This window comes from Oratosquilla oratoria, chromosome 34, assembly GCF_046742065.1.
Source record: "Oratosquilla oratoria isolate Oo_2021 chromosome 34, ASM4674206v1, whole genome shotgun sequence".
Lineage (NCBI taxonomy): Eukaryota > Metazoa > Arthropoda > Malacostraca > Stomatopoda > Squillidae > Oratosquilla > Oratosquilla oratoria.
Genome location: NC_134810.1, coordinates 34,327,823 through 34,347,080, shown reverse-complemented (window position 1 = coordinate 34,347,080; position 19,258 = coordinate 34,327,823). Strand labels below are relative to the sequence as shown.

Genomic DNA, 19,258 nt, shown 5'->3' with positions numbered 1-19,258 from the left:
AGGGATGAAATGGGTGGAAATGGAATTATGCATTTTGACTTTGGCTATCTCCCTTGTAAGGAGGAAATAACCCTTGGTATATGTATTCTATGAATGTGCTATTTCTTGCTCCACTGCTTCTGACCCAGGGCAATAGGTGAGATGTAGGGATGACCCATCATCCCAAGGGAGCCAAGATAAGGGGAAAGGAGGGAGGGATGGTGAATGGGGGTGGAATGGGTGGGAATAGAATTATACATTTTGATTTTGGCTACCTCCCTTGTAAGGGGGGGAAAAGTCCTTGGTATATGTATGTATATGTCTCTTTATACCAAGGGCCTCTTCCCCTTTATAAGGGAGGTAGCTAGCCAAGGAATGTATCCACTCCCATCTACCACCCATTGTTTCCTTTTCATGTTGGCTCCTCATGACTGATGGGTCATCCTAGTCTCCTGCCCCCACTCTGGGTCATAAGCAATGAAGCATGATAGAGCACATCCACAACAGGGCAGCTTTTACACGACAACCCACCCTCTTCATCCTCTCATGGAAGACAGAGAAATCCCTTCTGGCTGCATCAAAATATCCACATACAACCACTCTATACTCACACATATCCCATGCCTTCTCTCTTCTCAGCTCAACAGACATTTCCTTCATGCTCAATGCCCCTTTCACTCTATCCATCCATCTCATTTTCTGTCCCCTCAACTTCATTCTATCCACCTCTGGTTTCCACTCTTTTTGCTCATCTTTCTTCAATCTTCCCATTCATCAGCCCTATCTGCAAGCTCCCTTTCTACCCATGATCTCCTCAACTCATTTCTCATTCTAACCTTTCAACCCCCACCATACTCCTCAGGCATTTCATGTAAAACACATTTAAACTTCTTCCTGCTTCTTAAATTCCAAATTTCCACCCATCCAGTGTCATACACACAATTACCCATTCCAGTAATCTTTTTGCATCCCATTTCTCACGACATTTTTCAATCCCTCAAGACATTCACTTGTCTTCCTCACTTTACAGTTTACCTCCACCCCCACATCTCCATTTCTTGCCTAACATACATACATACATACATATACCAAGGCCTTTTCCCCCTTTCAAGGGAGGTAGCCAAAAAGGGAAAGGCATAAAAACACTCGCACCCATTTCATCCCTAAATACACTCCACACCCCTCCCACCCTCCCTCTCATCTGAGCACCTCCTGGATGACGGGTCATCCCTGCACCCTGCCCACCGCCCTGGGTCTGAAGCAGTGTCGCAAGACACAGCACATCCACAGCAAGGCCGCTTCATTTAATCGGCGACCCCCCCTCTCCGTCCCCCCGTGCATATAAGGAGCGGACGGGGAGAAATCCTTTCGGGCTGCGTCAAAATTTGCTCACACATACTACCTCACCCCCACCCCCCCGCCCATTCATCCTCATGCAATCACAACATCATCCATATACAACCATTCTCCACTCACCTCTGTCTTCCGTCCTCTCCCTTCCTTAACAGACATTCCCCTCATTCCCAAAGCCCCCTTCACCCCATCCATCCACCTCATCCTAGGACGTCCCCTCATGTTCACTCCCTCCACATCTGCCTTCCATACCTCTTTTACTAGTCTTTCTTCACTCATTCTTTCCATGTGTCCAAACCATCCTAATATTCTTTCATCAACCCTATCTCCCAGCTCCTTTTTCACCCCTGTTCTCCTCCTCATTTCTCACACTATCTAGCCTAGTAACCCCCACCATACTTCTCAGACACCTCATCTCAAACTCCTTCTCTCTTCTTCTCTTATGTTCCACGTTTCTGCCCCATACAGCGCTGTTAACAATCACTCCTTCATACAGTCTCCTCTTCGCATCCATTCCTAAATGTCTATTCCTCATTACACTCTTTAATCCACCAAGGCATTTACTCGCTTCTCTCAATCTACATTCTACCTCCACCTTCACTCCACCTTTTCCTGCTACACTTGCACCCAAGTATCTAAAACTATCCACTTCCTCCAGTCGCTCTCCCTTAATGTTCACTTCCAGTCTACTGTCACTTTCACCCCTTGTACATCTCATCACCTTACTTTTACCCACATTTATCTTTAGCTTTCTTCTATCACATACTCTCCCAAACTCTGCCACCAGCTTCCTCAATCCCTCCTCCGATGCTGCCACAAGCGCAGTGTCGTCCGCAAACAACAGCTGGCTCACCTCCCACTTTTCTCCATTTTCTTTAACCATCTCCAATCCCTGACCTACTACCCTTGCATTCACCTCTCGCACCACCCCATCCATGTATAAGTTGAACAGCCAGGGGGACATAACGCATCCTTGACAAAGTCCCACCTTTACCTCAAACCACTCACTCTCTCCATTTCCAATCCTGACACAAGCTCTACTACTCTCATAAAAACTCTTGACAGCTCCCAAAAGCTTTCCTCCTATCCCATAAATCTGCATAACCTCCCACAGTGCCTTTCTGTCTACCCTATCATAAGCCTTTTCCAGATCCATAAAAGCCCAAAAAAACATCCTTCCCCTTTCCTATAGCTTTCTCACATATCTGTCTTACCACAAAGATCTGATCTACACAACCTCTACCTGTCCTAAATCCACACTGTTCCTCACCAATTACTCCTCCTGTTCCTCTCCTAATCCTCTCAATCAAGATCCTCCCATAAGCCTTCCCAACTACACTTAACAAGCTAATCCCTCTGAAACTACTACATTCACACTTGTCCCCTTTTCCCTTGTAAAGAGGAACTATACAGGCACTCCTCCAGTCCTCCGGCACTCTACCCTCTCTCCAGCAAACATTAAATAACCTCACCAACCAGTCCACCATCACTTGACCTCCCTTTTTTCAGACATTCTGCATGGCATCCATCCAGACCAGGTGCCTTACCTGCTTTCATCATCTTAACAACTGCCTTCACCTCATCCTTCCTTATTTCACCTCACTCATCACTCATTTTCTTCGCATTTCCCACTGCAGCTATCTTTCCTTCCCTATCCTCCTTCACATTTAGCAACTCCCTAAAATATTCTGCCCATCTTCCCCTTACTGCCTTCTCTTCCATTATCATCTCTCCATCTGCACCTTTTACCTTTTCTTCCCTACTTTCGCCTCCTCTTCCTCTCTTAATTTCTTTCCAAAACATCTTTTTATTACTTTCAAAATTTTCTTGCCTAACACTTAAAAATATCCACACAAACACAAAATTTTCTTGCCTAACACTTAAAAATATCCACTTCCTCCAGCCTCTACTTACTAACTTGCTGCAATCCTTTCCCCTTGTACATCTCATCACATTGCTTATGGGAGAATCTTAATTAAGGAGTAATTGGTGAGGAACAGTGTGGATTTAGGACGGGTAGAGGTTGTGTAGATCAGATCTTTGTGGTAAGACAGATATGTGAGAAAGCTATAGGAAAGGGGAAGGATGTTTTTTGGGCTTTTATGGATCTGGAAAAGGCTTATGATAGGGTAGACAGAAAGGCACTGTGGGAGGTTATGCAGATTTATGGGATAGGAGGAAAGCTTTTGGGAGCTGTCAAGAGTTTTTATGTGAGTAGTAGAGCATGTGTTAGGATTGGAAATGGAGAGAGTGAGTGGTTTGAAGTAAAGGTGGGACTTCGTCAAGGATGTGTTATGTCGCCCTGGCTGTTCAACTTATACATGGATGGGGTGGTGCGAGAGGTGAATGCTAGGGTAGTGAGTCAGGGATTGGAGATGGTTAAAGAAAATGGAGAAAAGTGGGAGGTGAGCCAGCTGTTGTTTGCAGACGACACTGCGCTTGTGGCAGGGTCAGAGGAGGGATTGAGGAAGCTGGTGGCAGAGTTTGGGAGAGTATGTGATAGAAGAAAGCTAAAGATAAATGTGGGTAAAAGTAAGGTGATGAGATGTACAAGGGGTGAAAGTGGCAGTAGACTGGAAGTGAACATTAAGGGAGAGCGACTGGAGGAAGTGGATAGTTTTAGATACTTGGGTGCAAGTGTAGCAGGAAAAGGTGGAGTGAAGGTGGAGGTAGAATGTAGATTGAGAGAAGCGAGTAAATGCCTTGGTGGTTTAAAGAGTGTAATGAGAAATAGACATTTGGGAATGGATGCGAAGAGGAGACTGTATGAAGGAGTGATTGTGCCAACAGCATTGTATGGGGCAGAAACGTGGAACATAAGAGAAGAAGAGAGAAGGAGTTTGAATGTGTTTGAGATGAGGTGTCTGAGAAGTATGGTGGGGGTTACTAGGCTAGATAGAGTGAGAAATGAGGAGGTGAGGAGGAGAACAGGGGTGAAAAAGGATTTGGGAGATAGGGTTGATGAAAGAATATTAGGATGGTTTGGACACATGGAAAGAATGAGTGAAGAAAGACTAGTAAAAGAGGTATGGAAGGCAGATGTGGAGGGAGTGAACATGAGGGGACGTCCTAGGATGAGGTGGATGGATGGGGTGAAGGGGGCTTTGGGGAAGAGGGGAATGTCTGTTGAGGAAGGAAGGGAGAGGACGGAAGACAGAGGTGAGTGGAGAATGGTTGTATATGGATGATGTTGTGACTGCATGAGGAGGAATGGGCGGGTGGGGGGGGGGGGGTAGTATGTGTGAGTAAATTTTGACGCAGCCCGAAGGGATTTCTCCCCGTCCTCTCCTTATATGCAAAGGGGGACGGAGAGGGGGGGTCGCCGATTAAATGAAGCGGCCTTGCTGTGGATGTACTGTGTCTTGCGACACTGCTTCTGACCCAGGGCGGTGGGCAGGGTGCAGGGATGACCCGTCATCCAGGAGGTGCTCAGATGAGAGGAAGGGTGGGAGGGGTGTGGAGTGTATTTAGGGATGAAATGGGTGGGAGTGTTTTTATGCCTTTCCTTTTTGGCTACCTCCCTTGGAAGGGGGAAAAAGCCTTGGTATATGTATGTATGTACACTCGACCTTTTTTTTTATTGCATACCTTCCCAAAGTCAGTCACTTGTTGCCTTAGGCTATCTTTTAGAAATATTGAAAAGACCTCCCTTACAAACGAGATAGCCAGGCAAGGCATAGACCTACCCTCCACCCATTCCACACACATTTGTTCCATAATAATTACAAAACCAACTCCGTAGTTTGCCAAGATGGCAATTATTAGAATATTCAGGTAGACTCCCTAAGATTGCGAGAGGGAGTGTAGCCAATACAAGAATCCAGAAATCTAACACTTTCAAGGATTTCACAGGAGATATCCTACCCGACCTGCCCTTGCAAATTGCAATAAGATTGACCAATATCTTGTCATCAGAACAGACCCAAAAGTTATATTTAACAGTGTAACAAGGTTTAAGAAAACATGCACTCAATAACAGTAATCTAACAATACCTGGAAACTGGAGTGGGCAAAAGAGCGTATGGACTCGTCAGTATTGTACATAGCCATGGTCACACCACCACCATTTTTGAAGTCAAATACCTTCATGTGACGTGGTTGTTCACCTTCTGGTGTATACACAAGCTCAATCTGCAATAGTAAGTTCATTTAAAGAAAGATGTTAAAATAAAAAAAGGTTATTACACATGCCCCTTCACAAAAAAAATGAGAATGGTATTTGCAAAAAATATTCATTATTACTGGAGACTGATGTTCACATGTCCACACACACACATATGGGGGGGGGGGTTCAAGAGAAAAAGAGGGAGCAGGATAGACAGGGGACAAAGATGATGAGAAAAAGGTGTTACAGGAAAGTGGTGAAGGGAGGAATAAGAGAGGGAGAAAGGAAGAGGAGAGAGAGAGGGGGGGGAGGAGAGGGAGAGAAAGGGAAAGGGAGGAGAGGGAGAGAAAGGGAAAGGGAGAAGAGGGAGAGAAAGGGAAAGGGAGAAGAGGGAGAGAAAGGGAAAAGGAGAGAGAAAAGGAAAGGGAGGAGAGAGGAAAGGTAGGAAATGAAGAGAAAAGATGAGGATGAGGAGAAAGAAGAGAGAAGAGGAGGACAAGGTGAGGGAAGAAGAAAACAGGGAAAGGAGGGAAGGGTAGGTCAGGTAGGAGATGATGATGAGAACGGGTGGGGAGAGAGGGAGAGGAATGAGAGCAACAAAACAAAGGAAGGAAAAGACAGCTAGAGAGAGAGAGAGAGAGGGAGGAAAGAGATAGGGTGAGAGGGAGAGTTGGAAGGAGAAGATGGAGGAGAGGTGGGAGGGGAAGACAAATGTGGAAGAAAAGGAAACCAAGATGGAAGAAAGGAGGAGAGAGATGGAAGGAAGGAGAGGGAGAGGAAGGACAGGAGGAGCAGATGGAGAAAAGGAGGAGAGGAAGAAAGGGAAGAGATGGAAGAAGGAAGGAGACTGAAGTAGAGGAAAGGAGGAAAGGTAGAAGGAAGGAGGAGAGGGAGAGGAAGGATAAGAGGAGAAGGAGAGGTAGGAAGGGAGGAGCACGAGATGGAGGAAGGGAGGAAAGGGAGATGGAGGAAGGAAAAAGAGGGAGACATGGAGGAAAGGAGGAGAGGGAGATGGAGGAAGGGAGGGGAGAGAGGAAAGAAGAGGAAGAGGGAGGCAGTGAGGAAGAAAGAACAGGGAAAGGGAAGAGAGGGAGGGAGGAAAGGAGATGGAGATGGAGAGGGGAGGATATGGGGAGCAAGAGATGAGAGAGGGAGGAAAGTGGGAGGGAGGAGCTTAGATCAGGTGGCACATAGCTGTGGTTGAAGACATCAACTCTACCCTATGCACTTGGATTATTGTGGTAGATAACAGTCACTGCTGGGAATCTGATAGAAGTGTAGGATCTTAACTCACAACTAAGGAAATGAGAGTCTAGCACACTGATTACACCACCAGCACAATGAAGACAACATAATGTGTGTGTGAACATGCAAGAATGTGTGTGTATAATAATATCCAATGGAATCGGTTTGAATCAAGAGGAAAAACATTATTTGAAGTGTAACAGGAGGGAAAGGATATTCAAAAACCACTTGTGTGCTTCTACACTCAATACCCTGATTTCCCAATGTGATCCTTCAGGATATAATGCATAAAGTTCCAAAGTTTTAAGATAATGTACTTCAGTATGACAATACTTGTATAAATGAACATGTGACATTTCATGCAGGTTTGGATAGTATTTTCAGAGCTGTGAAGATGACATCTGCACAGCTCTGACCCAGTTATCTCGAACTAATCTAAGTTACCGAGATTAACTCCATACATAAAACAAAATCATACCGATCCAGGTTTATCACAGACAATGTCAGTGGCTTTGTATTGGTCTCCATGGGCATGACGGCCAATGACTATACTTTGAGTCCATCCTGTCACCAAACGGGGGATGTTTGAGCACAGAATGGGTTCCCGAAAGACTGTGCCACCCAAGATATTCCTGATGGTACCATTGGGAGATAACCACATTTTCTTCAGCTTGAATTCTGGAACATTAAATAACAAATTTCAGTCATTCAATGCCGTGCATGACTATGAACATTTAATGATAAGCATTCTTACTCCTAATGAAACAAAATCTACAACTCTATTATACCACATACTTGGGCACTTCTCATTCATTTACTAACCCTACCCACCCTCCAGACTGTCCCAGAACCCAATTACCCACCCCACTTGCTCTACAAATCCTAAAACTTAGTTTAACCTCTTCACCATGGTTAATGTTCTCCCCAGCTGGTAAATAGCTTGCAATTACCTGGAATAAAAGCATTTTGGTACATCACTAGATATTCAGTTAGTGCAAGTTTTATGGCAAGCCTACACACAAGTTCTATCTGGCAGGGCTTAGTGGTAGAATGCCACTTTGTTCTGAACTGCTAATACATGTCACTATCTCCAAACTTTGTCTGTCTGTCTGTCCAAGTGCATGTGTGTATACGTGTTTAACTGTAATATACAGAAAAGGAGCAATGTTTGTGGGGTCCTGTCTCTTACTTTCCAATTTATCATACCAAGCTTCAAATTCACATATAGTTCCAACTTGGGCTATATCCTTATTTTCTAATTATCATACTTAGATTTGAATTCATGCACTGTTCCAGCTTGGGATACATTACCTTAGCTATTCCAAGTATTCAAGCATCTGTATGGAAAGCTAAATTACTCGACGTCCTTTAGACGTTGACTTCCTAATTCATTCCCATGATCTCTTAAAAGCCCTTCTATCCCTAAACAAGATCTCTTCTGTCAATTAGTCTATTCCCTTTAGTGAACTGAATACTGCAATCATAGAATCTGTTTTTTTTCATTGATCATTCAACAATGGCAGATCCAGTGCTCTTCATATGGTTTACCTGCCAGACTGGGAACAAGTTTGGTTGGTGCTCTGTATACTTTCTTGATCTTGTTTACATCCTTCACTGTGTGGGGATCACACCACTCATGCATTCTCATCTTGGATGGATCAGGGTTTCAAAAAATTTATTACCTCTTCCTTCTTATAGTTAAAAGCCACTTTGATCTTCTGCAGCAGTCTGTCTCTTACAGAAGCTACTGTGGAATGACGTAAAAATCTATATAGTGCAAGCAAATACCACAAATATTTAAGGCAAAGTATGATAAATGGAATTCTGGAGACTGGACCTCACGAGTATGGCTGTTTTTGTACATCACAATTAGTAACATGCACAAGCACACACACTAGGTCTTTTTCATCTTGTAAGGTTGTGACCAAGTCAATGCACACACTCCTTATAATTCATCCCAAAGAAAACAAATTCTTGTTTAGTAATGACTAAAAACAAAACAAGTAAAACCAGCTTCAAAACTATTATAGGATACCCAAATGCCAGGCATTACTCTTACAATACAGCTTTTGACTATGGTATTGTCCCCAACTGAACAACATCAGGTGCTAACCATAATACACTCTTGTCACCACATTTATTATTCTTGACCTTTTAAGACAGAGATAACTCAAAACAAATAAAAATTCATGCATGGCAAAAATCTACAGAGCCAATCATATATAGCAAGGACATTACCTTCAACACGCTCTTCATCTGGTGTGATTGTAGCACACTTGATGCCTACATTATATTTTTTGATGGCATAGGCACTGTCAATAGTCACTTGATCATCAGTTTGATCTCGGTATGGGAGGCCCAGGTCGTAATACTTTATGTCAATCTGCATACATAAATGTAATACATTTAACTTACAGAGCCTTCCAACATCAGCAATATTTCAAAACCGACAGGAACAATCAACAGTGAAAATACCTAATTTTCTATTAAGCATAAAAAATCAAACTGAAGAAATATACCAATAGCTTAATACCATTGCACAAGCAAAAAATCATGAGATGCATCTCTATTAATACATTTGCAACACTAAAGTACAGCGAAGCAAAATTTTCTGAAGCCATTACATGAGGGTCTAGCATTACACAAATGAAAACATGCATGCACGCACCCACACACACATACATACACTATTAAACGGTGGTTGATGCATTAGAGATGATCAGATGGTGTAGTATATTTGTATCTAGAGAAGACTTAATGTGTCACACAAAAGACCAATGTTCCACATTAGTCTTCTGTTGAAAATGTTGGAGTACTCAAAGGGAGTATCCTGTAATGGCTGAGGGATTTCTTAAAAGATTCAAGGGAATGAATGCGAAGGAGGAGATGCTGAACTGGAGCTGACTAGAGGGGTACCACAGGGGTGCTGGCACAATTATTGTTCTTCATACACCAATTAATCAATCCAGTGCTCAAGGTCTCTTGCAGGAGACCTTGGCTGCCAGATAATTGGTTAAACCCACTGGATTGGCCCAAAAGTCACTTCAGGATGAAATATTGTTATCTGGGTATACCTAAGATGGGGCAGTGAAAGATGTTCAGCATTCTCTGTGGGACAGGAACATCTTGCAGAGTTTGCCTCTGTGGTCAGTCTTATTCTTGGTATAATTTTCGTGCTAGATGGGGATTTGAATAGAGCTCCATTCTATTATTTCAAAACCAGCATTCTAATTTGCCTGAACAGGCTTTGTTGTTCTCATCTGCTAATTTTGTAGTTGCTATACTAGGTCATTAAGTCATCTGCATAGGTGTTCTAGTTTTGTTTTGGATCTTGTGTTGGGAGATCACTTGTGAAGAGGTTGAACAGTGCAGGCGTGTATTGCTTCTTGAAGAACACTGCAGTCTCTTAGAAAATTTGCTGTTCTGGGTTATACTGCACTGTCTACCAGTTAAATATATTTGTTATTTGTTGTTGTGAATGTCTGCATCCAATTACTTTTTGTGTGTGTCTAGGAATTTTATAAAATGCCTTATTCACGTTTACTAATATCATGACCATTCTTCCTGGTGATTTATTGTTCAGTTCATCGAGCACTTGTGTGATGCTTGTGGGAGGTGTACCATTTCTTCCTTTTATTAAGGTACGGCTACACTAGTCAACAGATGGGTTGGATCCCATGCCTAGGGACACCTAACGCAATACCACTGTAGTTCACCCCTTGGAAGAGATCCGAAGGAAAGAAACTGAAGACATGTGCTAATAGTATTCATATTTAAGACATTTAAAATATATGTATCCATCTTATTCAGTAATAAGAGGAAAATTATTTGATTGTATAAAATTATTTTTACATACATACATACATACATATACCAAGGCTTTTTCCCCCTTCCAAGGGAGGTAGCCAAAAAGGGAAAGGCATAAAAACACTCCCACCCCCCTCCCACCCTTCCTCTCATCTGAGCACCTCCTGGATGACGGGTCATCCCTGCACCCTGCCCACCGCCCTGGGTCAGAAGCAGTGTCGCAAGACACAGTACATCCACAGCAAGGCCGCTTCATTTAATCGGCGACCCCCCCTCTCCGTCCCCCTTTGCATATAAGGAGAGGACGGGGAGAAATCCCTTCGGGCTGCGTCAAAATTTACTCACACATACTACCCCACCCCCCACCCCCCCGCCCATTCCTCCTCATGCAGTCACAACATCATCCATATACAACCATTCTCCACTCACCTCTGTCTTCCGTCCTCTCCCTTCCTTCCTCAACAGACATTCCCCTCTTCCCCAAAGCCCCCTTCACCCCATCCATCCACCTCATCCTAGGACGTCCCCTCATGTTCACTCCCTCCACATCTGCCTTCCATACCTCTTTTACTAGTCTTTCTTCACTCATTCTTTCCATGTGTCCAAACCATCCTAATATTCTTTCATCAACCCTATCTCCCAAATCCTTTTTCACCCCTGTTCTCCTCCTCACCTCCTCATTTCTCACTCTATCTAGCCTAGTAACCCCCACCATACTTCTCAGACACCTCATCTCAAACACATTCAAACTCCTTCTCTCTTCTTCTCTTATGTTCCACGTTTCTGCCCCATACAATGCTGTTGGCACAATCACTCCTTCATACAGTCTCCTCTTCGCATCCATTCCCAAATGTCTATTTCTCATTACACTCTTTAAACCACCAAGGCATTTACTCGCTTCTCTCAATCTACATTCTACCTCCACCTTCACTCCACCTTTTCCTGCTACACTTGCACCCAAGTATCTAAAACTATCCACTTCCTCCAGTCGCTCTCCCTTAATGTTCACTTCCAGTCTACTGCCACTTTCACCCCTTGTACATCTCATCACCTTACTTTTACCCACATTTATCTTTAGCTTTCTTCTATCACATACTCTCCCAAACTCTGCCACCAGCTTCCTCAATCCCTCCTCTGACCCTGCCACAAGCGCAGTGTCGTCTGCAAACAACAACTGGCTCACCTCCCACTTTTCTCCATTTTCTTTAACCATCTCCAATCCCTGACTCACTACCCTAGCATTCACCTCTCGCACCACCCCATCCATGTATAAGTTGAACAGCCAGGGCGACATAACACATCCTTGACGAAGTCCCACCTTTACTTCAAACCACTCACTCTCTCCATTTCCAATCCTAACACATGCTCTACTACTCACATAAAAACTCTTGACAGCTCCCAAAAGCTTTCCTCCTATCCCATAAATCTGCATAACCTCCCACAGTGCCTTTCTGTCTACCCTATCATAAGCCTTTTCCAGATCCATAAAAGCCCAAAAAACATCCTTCCCCTTCCCTATAGCTTTCTCACATATCTGTCTTACCACAAAGATCTGATCTACACAACCTCTACCCGTCCTAAATCCACACTGTTCCTCACCAATTACTCCTTCTGTTCCTCTCCTAATCCTCTCAATTAAGATTCTCCCATAAGCCTTCCCTACTACACTCAACAGGCTAATCCCTCTGAAATTACTACATTCACACTTGTCCCCTTTTCCCTTGTAAAGAGGAACTATACAGGCACTACTCCAGTCCTCCGGTACTCTACCCTCTCTCCAGCAAACATTAAATAATCTCACCAACCAGTCCACCATCACTGAACCTCCCTTTTTCAGACATTCTGCATGACATCCATCCAGACCAGGTGCCTTACCTGCTTTCATCATCTTTACAACTGCCTTCACCTCATCCTTCCTTATTTCTCCTCCATTCTCCTCACTCATCACTCTCATTTTCTTCGTATTTCCCACTGCAGCTATCTTTCCCTCCCTATCCTCCTTCACATTCAGCAACTCCCTAAAATATTCTGCCCATCTTCCCCTCACTGCCATCTCTTCCATTATCAACTCTCCATCTGTACCTTTTACCTTTTCTTCCCTACTTGATTCACCTCCTCTTCCTCTCTTAATTTCTTTCCAAAACATCTTTTTATTACTTTCAAAATTTAGAATTTATGGAATATATATTGTGATGATAATCAGTCATTCGAATGCTGCTGTATGTAAACATTGGTAATTTTTCTTACATGTGAAAACTCTTCTCACCATTTGCTTGATATCTACATGTTTTGCTGTGGTTATCCATGTGCAAATAGGGAAGATACGACCACAAGAGGTGGTTTGGAATGTGAAGCATCCCAACTATATTAAGAAATAATGATAATATAATCTCTCTTACTGAGTTAGTCCTTCAATCATAATTTTCTATGGATGACATCTTCTGCCTAGTTCTTGATAATCTGTGTGTGTGCATGTGTTTGTATGCGTGTGTCCACATGTATGTGCCTACAAGATATGCAAAGATCATCAAATATGCATTTTAGAGAGATTGCGAGTCATTTGGAATAAAATATTTGAGAAAATGGCGTAGGCATTGGCTCCATCACCGAGAGTTCCTCATTCTGGATAGAGGGTGGGATTTGTTGTAGCTCCTTTTTTGAGATTTGTGGGAATTTGTCATCATGGTAAGGCTGGACTTTCATGTAACCACTTTTTATAGGATGAACAAATTCAAAAGTTGGACTGCAAGTTTTTCATTGACTTGTGTAACCGTACCTTTATTTGTTCCATTAATTTGGAGATATATGGATTGTAATGTGATATTACATTGGATTTTCTGGTTTGTTTTATTTGTACATGGGCATTACTTTTCCAGATTGTACGTATTTTGTTGTACATACAACCACGAGTGGTTGGAAATGTCAGCAAAGGCCTTTGTGTTTGAGCCATGGGATTTCAGTTGAATATTCAAAATTTTATCTATGGTTCCAGTGTGGGAGTTTAATGTCACAGGTTTCTACATTGAAAAAAAGTTGCATTCAACAAGCAGGTACAACACTTATATATGACCTCTCATCCAACATACAACCCCTCAAATAGAACAGAAATTTTGCTTTTTGAATACAGCTTTCAAATAAAATTAAATTACCTTAAGATACGGCAAGATAAGGTATTCCTTTATTTTCTCCCAGATGATTCGGGTCATCTCATCTCCATCCAGTTCAACTACAGGATTGGCTACAGCAATACGTTTGTCTGACGAATCTGTAAAAAATAAATAAAATGAAGAGTAAAGTTAACATGGAAAAGACACACCAACAATGGGAGGTGAATACATGGCTCTTAGGGCACTACTAACTTTTGTCTGTTTTGTGTGGAATGGACATCAAACTGCTATGAAAATACATCTCGACCTTTACCAACACTATAAACACACTAGGTAACTATGTCATAGCTTAGAATGCATTATGAACACACTTCTCAGTCTGGATTGGCACTGAACCCAGGGGCATCACAGGGAGACTATGGCAACAATTGGTTTCCCTTCAAGCTGCATTAATTTACCACCCATTCACAACCATTCTCCTCTCACACCTATCTTTTACCTTCTCCCTTCCCTGTTCAACAGACACCCACCTTTTACTTAAGGGCCCCTGCACCCCATCTATTCACCTCACTCTTGGTCCTCCACTGAAATTCACTCCATCAACCTCTGCCTTCCAATATTTTTTCCAGCCTTTCTTCAGTTGTTCTTTGCATGTGACCAAACCATCCCAGTAGACTTATCAATCCTATCTGCCAGTTCCTTTTCTTCCTCTACTTTCCTCATCATCATCTCATTTCATACTACCCATCTTTGTAACCCCCTCCATAATTCTCCTTCAAATGTGTCTGGCACATACCATGTTATTAGTGCAATCACTCCTTCATGTTTTCCTTTTGTGCCCATCCCCAGATACCTGTTTCACATGACCCTTTTCATTCCCAAGGCATTTACTTTCTTTCTTTAATATATTTTACCTCTACCCCATTCCATGCTATATATGACCCTAAATGCTTGAAACTAATCAACTTTTCTACCCTCTCTCCTTTGAAACTTTCCTCCAACTCCCTCCCACCCTCATCCCTTGTATATCTTATCACTTTTTTTCACCCACATTTAATATAAACTTTATATCACATACTTTCCCAAACTCAGCAACTCTTAGACCCTCCACTGGCCCAACCATAAGCAGTGTCAAACTAACAACCTCTCACTTCCCTACCCATTACCCTCGCACTTATCTGCTGTACCATCCCATCCATGTACCTTGGTGACATAACCCTAGGACCCTATTATTTTGGGTTACTCTGCACTATCTACCAGCTAAGAAATTGGTTAGCCATTTCTAGTCAGTGCTGTGATTGTCTATGGATAGTTTTTCACAGTACATGCCTAGGAACTTTGCCAAATGGCTATTTATGTATGTAGCAATCGTAATTATTCTTTAGGCCTTCTTGCTGAGGCCCTCAAACACTTGTACTGATATTTTTATGTAGCATACTGACTGAGAGACCATCTGAATCCATGTTTATTCAGGAAAGTAAGTAGTTTGGTTACACATTTTTCCATCAGCTTGGATATAATAGTAGTGATACTGGTCTGTAAGATACATGATTTTCAGATGATTTGGTTTGGTTTGTTTCAGTATGAGTATTAAGTTATTTTTCCGTAGGGTTAGAATTCAATTGTACAATCACAAGTGGATGAACATATCAACTGGGGCTTACTACATTTGAGCTTAGGTATTTTGGATGGTGTTCAGTATGAGAATTTTTCAATTTCCTTCCTCTCCACATCTTTGCTGGACAAGGGAAGGGTGGCATCTTTGTTTCATTCGATTTTACTAGTTCACTTGTTGGTGAGTTCCTCAAATCCCACTCCATGGCCACAGCCACACTGCAAGACCTCTTTCAGAAAAGTTAAGTCAAACTACATCCAGTAACCAGGGATGATGGATAAATCATTGAACTTATAGACATGGGTAAACATGTATATCTTCAGCTTTTGCTCAAAGATCTCCAGGTTATAATTATCCTTGGTATCTGCTGGTAACACATTGTATAGCCTAGGGACCTTGCAAAATCCTTGCTGACTTCCTGTGTGATTCAGCTAGTCTGTGCTAATCTTCACTGTATTGCAATATCATGGTAGTATCCATGGAAAACCTTTTCAACAGGTCCTTTACATTAGCTTTGTGTTTGTAACCTCAATGTTTTATCTAAAAAAAAAAAACATTAAAAGTCCTTGCTTTAATTGGTAACCATGACAAATCTAGAAGTGGTGTAATTCTCTTGCATGGGGGTAGAACCTATTAATCTAGCAATTATTCATTATGCACTGCAACTTCAAAGGTAAGTACATCAAAATACAAGTTATAATTGTACAATCTGCTAATCACAATTATGCCTATTTTCACAGACTTGCTATCCAAACAAAAGCAATATTGCAAAGATATCTATTGATCCTCACCACTCGACTGCTTTCACCTCTGAATAATAAATGGCAATCAATAACCACACTCAAAGTCCTTGACTGCAGCACTTGCATCCAATATGTAGTTGAGAAATATCCAGCCTCTGTAAGTTACTGCTTGGAATCAGAACTGTGGGATTCAAACCCACAACTGAGCAAATACGAGACCTATATGCTTCCTATTACACCACCTGTGCAAGCTGTAAGCGGTAAGAAAGAAGATGTTGACACACCAAGTTACTCAAGCAATAACTGATGTTAATGAATTGGGATCTCATCTAGGACTACAAGGTGCTTTGCAATGACCAAGCGGGACACATATTCAGTAGCTGGACTGAGTATCAAACGTAAACCCAGAAATGTTGAACAAAAAGAAAAAAAAAAATCTTACTGTGAAGGCTAGTGAGTGATGAAAAGGCAGCTGACTTGAAGAATGAAATTTCTGAAGCATTGGATGATCTACAAGTTTCCAATCATACTTTCAAAGCTAGGGGAAACATTATGATCTTAGACAATGAAGCTCTTTGAAATGAGGCAGCACAGAAATTTGAAATGAAGCTCTTTGAAATGAGGCAGCACAGAAATTTGACAATGTTACGGTAAAGGTGAAGAGCAAGGTTAAATCCAAGATATAAATACTTTCAGGCGGTTCCCAATTTTGATTCGAAGTTTAAGAAGATTTTTTTCCAAGGCTGCTCACATCATCAAAATTTGACATAGATGGAATGGGCATGTTGTTTGAATGTCCAATGACCAAAACAGATCTATTCTCAAAAAGGATATGGAAGACAGGGCAAAATCAATACAAGGTCCTCTTAAAGGTCAACATAAAATAGAGTAACTTGGACTTCCACTACAACAACAATAACTGGGAAGAAAATGCAAAAGATTGGAGATCCATTGTTTATGAAGGAACAACATTAGTAACAAACTGATGTGAAGAACTGGAAGAAAAGCGAAGAATGAAAAGCATTTCCAACCCAGACCAGATCTCCCCTCATGGAACACCTTGCCCAACTTACAGAAGATCCTTCAAAGCCTGAATTGGACTCATCAACTCCCTTTGGGAGTACCAACTCCTCACCCTCTGAAGAAAGGGGCAGCCACGACAATATATAACACAGAAGGGTGGAATATTAAAATTATGTGAAATAAAATCTGAAACCATCACATAGCAAGTCACCAGACAAAACCATACTTAGATGTGTATGTATGTATATATATATATATTATATATATATATGGAAAACAAATGATGTCAACCTAAATGATCCCTGGTCTAAACAAGATTTATGAGGAAAGGAAGAAACTGGGACTTCCCATTCTATAGGAGAGAAGATAGACAAGAAACATGATGATGATATCTAAACTGGAAACAGGTTTAGAGGTGGACAGAAGAGTTAATGGTGTAAGAAAAATCAATAGAAAAAAAAAAATTGCTTTAAAGATGTCAAGAAACAAGTTAGATGAAAACAAGACCCAAACCAACACTACAAAAAATGCAAGGTTTATCTATATATACTCATAAGCCTGCACTGCTACAGCATGATGCTGCAATCATCCCTTGTAGTTACAAAGAGGACATCAGTAAAAGTACATACAGAAGACATCAGGAATTTGAAGACCTTTCTTCTGCACCAGAGCTATCAGAGACTGGAACAAGTTCTCAGACTACAGTTTCCAACCCAAACATTGAAACTTTCAAAAGACACCTGGCCACCAAATGGAACAACCACCCAGACCTACACAAATACCACTTTTCATATTTGACAAGGTAGCTCTACTATTATGTGGTGTACAGCAAGGATTCAAATCAGCTTCGTCACTGATGATGATCTGCACAAAAACCTTAGACTAAACAGTCTCAATACTTGCTGAGTAACTAATGTTGGTTGCTAAGATAACTGCCAATATAAAACAAGATTGAAAGAATACATCACATTGACTGGTCAAATGGTTCCCAGCCTGACACAAACTGTACAAAAAAAAAGACTAAAATAATTTGATGTGTTATTGTTAAAGGAACAAAGTTGGAGATGATTGCAGTGAACAGGTCCTTGAATGGGGGTTGACAACTAACAAAGGTTTGGGATGAAAAAATATTAAGAGATCATGGGAACCAACTGAAAAACCAATGCCTGAGAGATACAAAGAATTTTCTGTAAAGATAAATATATAGGAATAGCCCTAGCTGGAATCGTACAGGAATTTAATTTTTAAAATTGGATATGATACTTGGTGAACAAGATCCAAATACCCACAAGCACTGCTCCTTTCGTGTACCATTTACTAGGTTGCTCCTTTCTTGTACCAATGGGGTAAATATGCACATTATTGTCAAACATGAGGCACGTCTGATAATGGGAGGCTTGTATAATTATACCATACCATGATACTAACTGAAAGTATAACTTCAATTACTATTCCTGTAGAAGTCCCACTCATCAACTCTACAGTGCTAAACACCGCAAAATGAATTACTAAGTAACTAACCCAATATTAAACCATGGTAAATTGAATTTGCAGTGATAAAAGACTAAGGTAATGTTTGATATTTTCCCTGCCGATAGCACTGGAATTGGGGAGGGATGCAAAATGCGTTGCCAAATGAGGCCACGAATTCACTTTTATTTCACGTATTCCTTTCTTTCCCCCTACCGCTACTGCATGACAGATTATCTCCTACTGAAATCCTTTGAAACTAGAGTTCTTAAAACTTTGTCATTCTCAAACCAATCCAACAAACATAGCTTACTGCAAGGCGTTTATAGATATGAATACAATTTAATTTATCATTATGTTAAAATATCTAATTTACGCTAAACTCACGCAAACACATTCACGCCAGTTTGTCACGTATACACAGTCGAACCTATGGGACATTGGCTATGTATTGTTACTCACATTTGCGCTGCTGTGTAAAAAGCGCAGGAACTCCAACCCTTGATTGGTTGCTGGCTATTGAACGAGCCGTTCTTGCAATGTTTACAACAGTAGATGCCATGTTTAATAGAATTCTACGTATATGCTTCTGATGCCGGTCACTCCGTCCTCCTTCCTATGTCGCTCCCAATGGTAAAGCGAACCCTCATCCCGGCGGCCCGGTTTGCCCTGTTGATTTGTTCGGAGTTCATCTTTTAAAAGATACATTGGCAACCATTCTGAAAATTCTGTACGTCACTCTATATAATAATAATTAATTATAAAATATAATAATAGAACTAGAAAAGTAACATATAATAACTGAGACAAC

General features: G+C 41.6%; 1 protein-coding gene across 1 annotated transcript in view; it reads right to left on the bottom strand.

The window, feature by feature from the left end:
* The window catches only part of LOC143018182 (isocitrate dehydrogenase [NADP], mitochondrial-like), a 29,434-nt gene extending 10,288 nt beyond the window's left edge, over positions 1-19,146 (bottom strand). Inside the window, exons 1-5 of the mRNA XM_076173363.1 lie at positions 18,910-19,146; positions 13,639-13,754; positions 8,921-9,065; positions 7,161-7,360; positions 5,326-5,463 (exon numbers count right to left, since the gene is read on the bottom strand). Coding sequence (XP_076029478.1) covers positions 5,326-5,463; positions 7,161-7,360; positions 8,921-9,065; positions 13,639-13,754; positions 18,910-19,009 — 699 coding nt within the window. The 5' untranslated portion in view covers positions 19,010-19,146. The remainder of the gene's footprint in view (positions 1-5,325; positions 5,464-7,160; positions 7,361-8,920; positions 9,066-13,638; positions 13,755-18,909) is intronic.
* Positions 19,147-19,258: the final 112 nt, after the last annotated feature.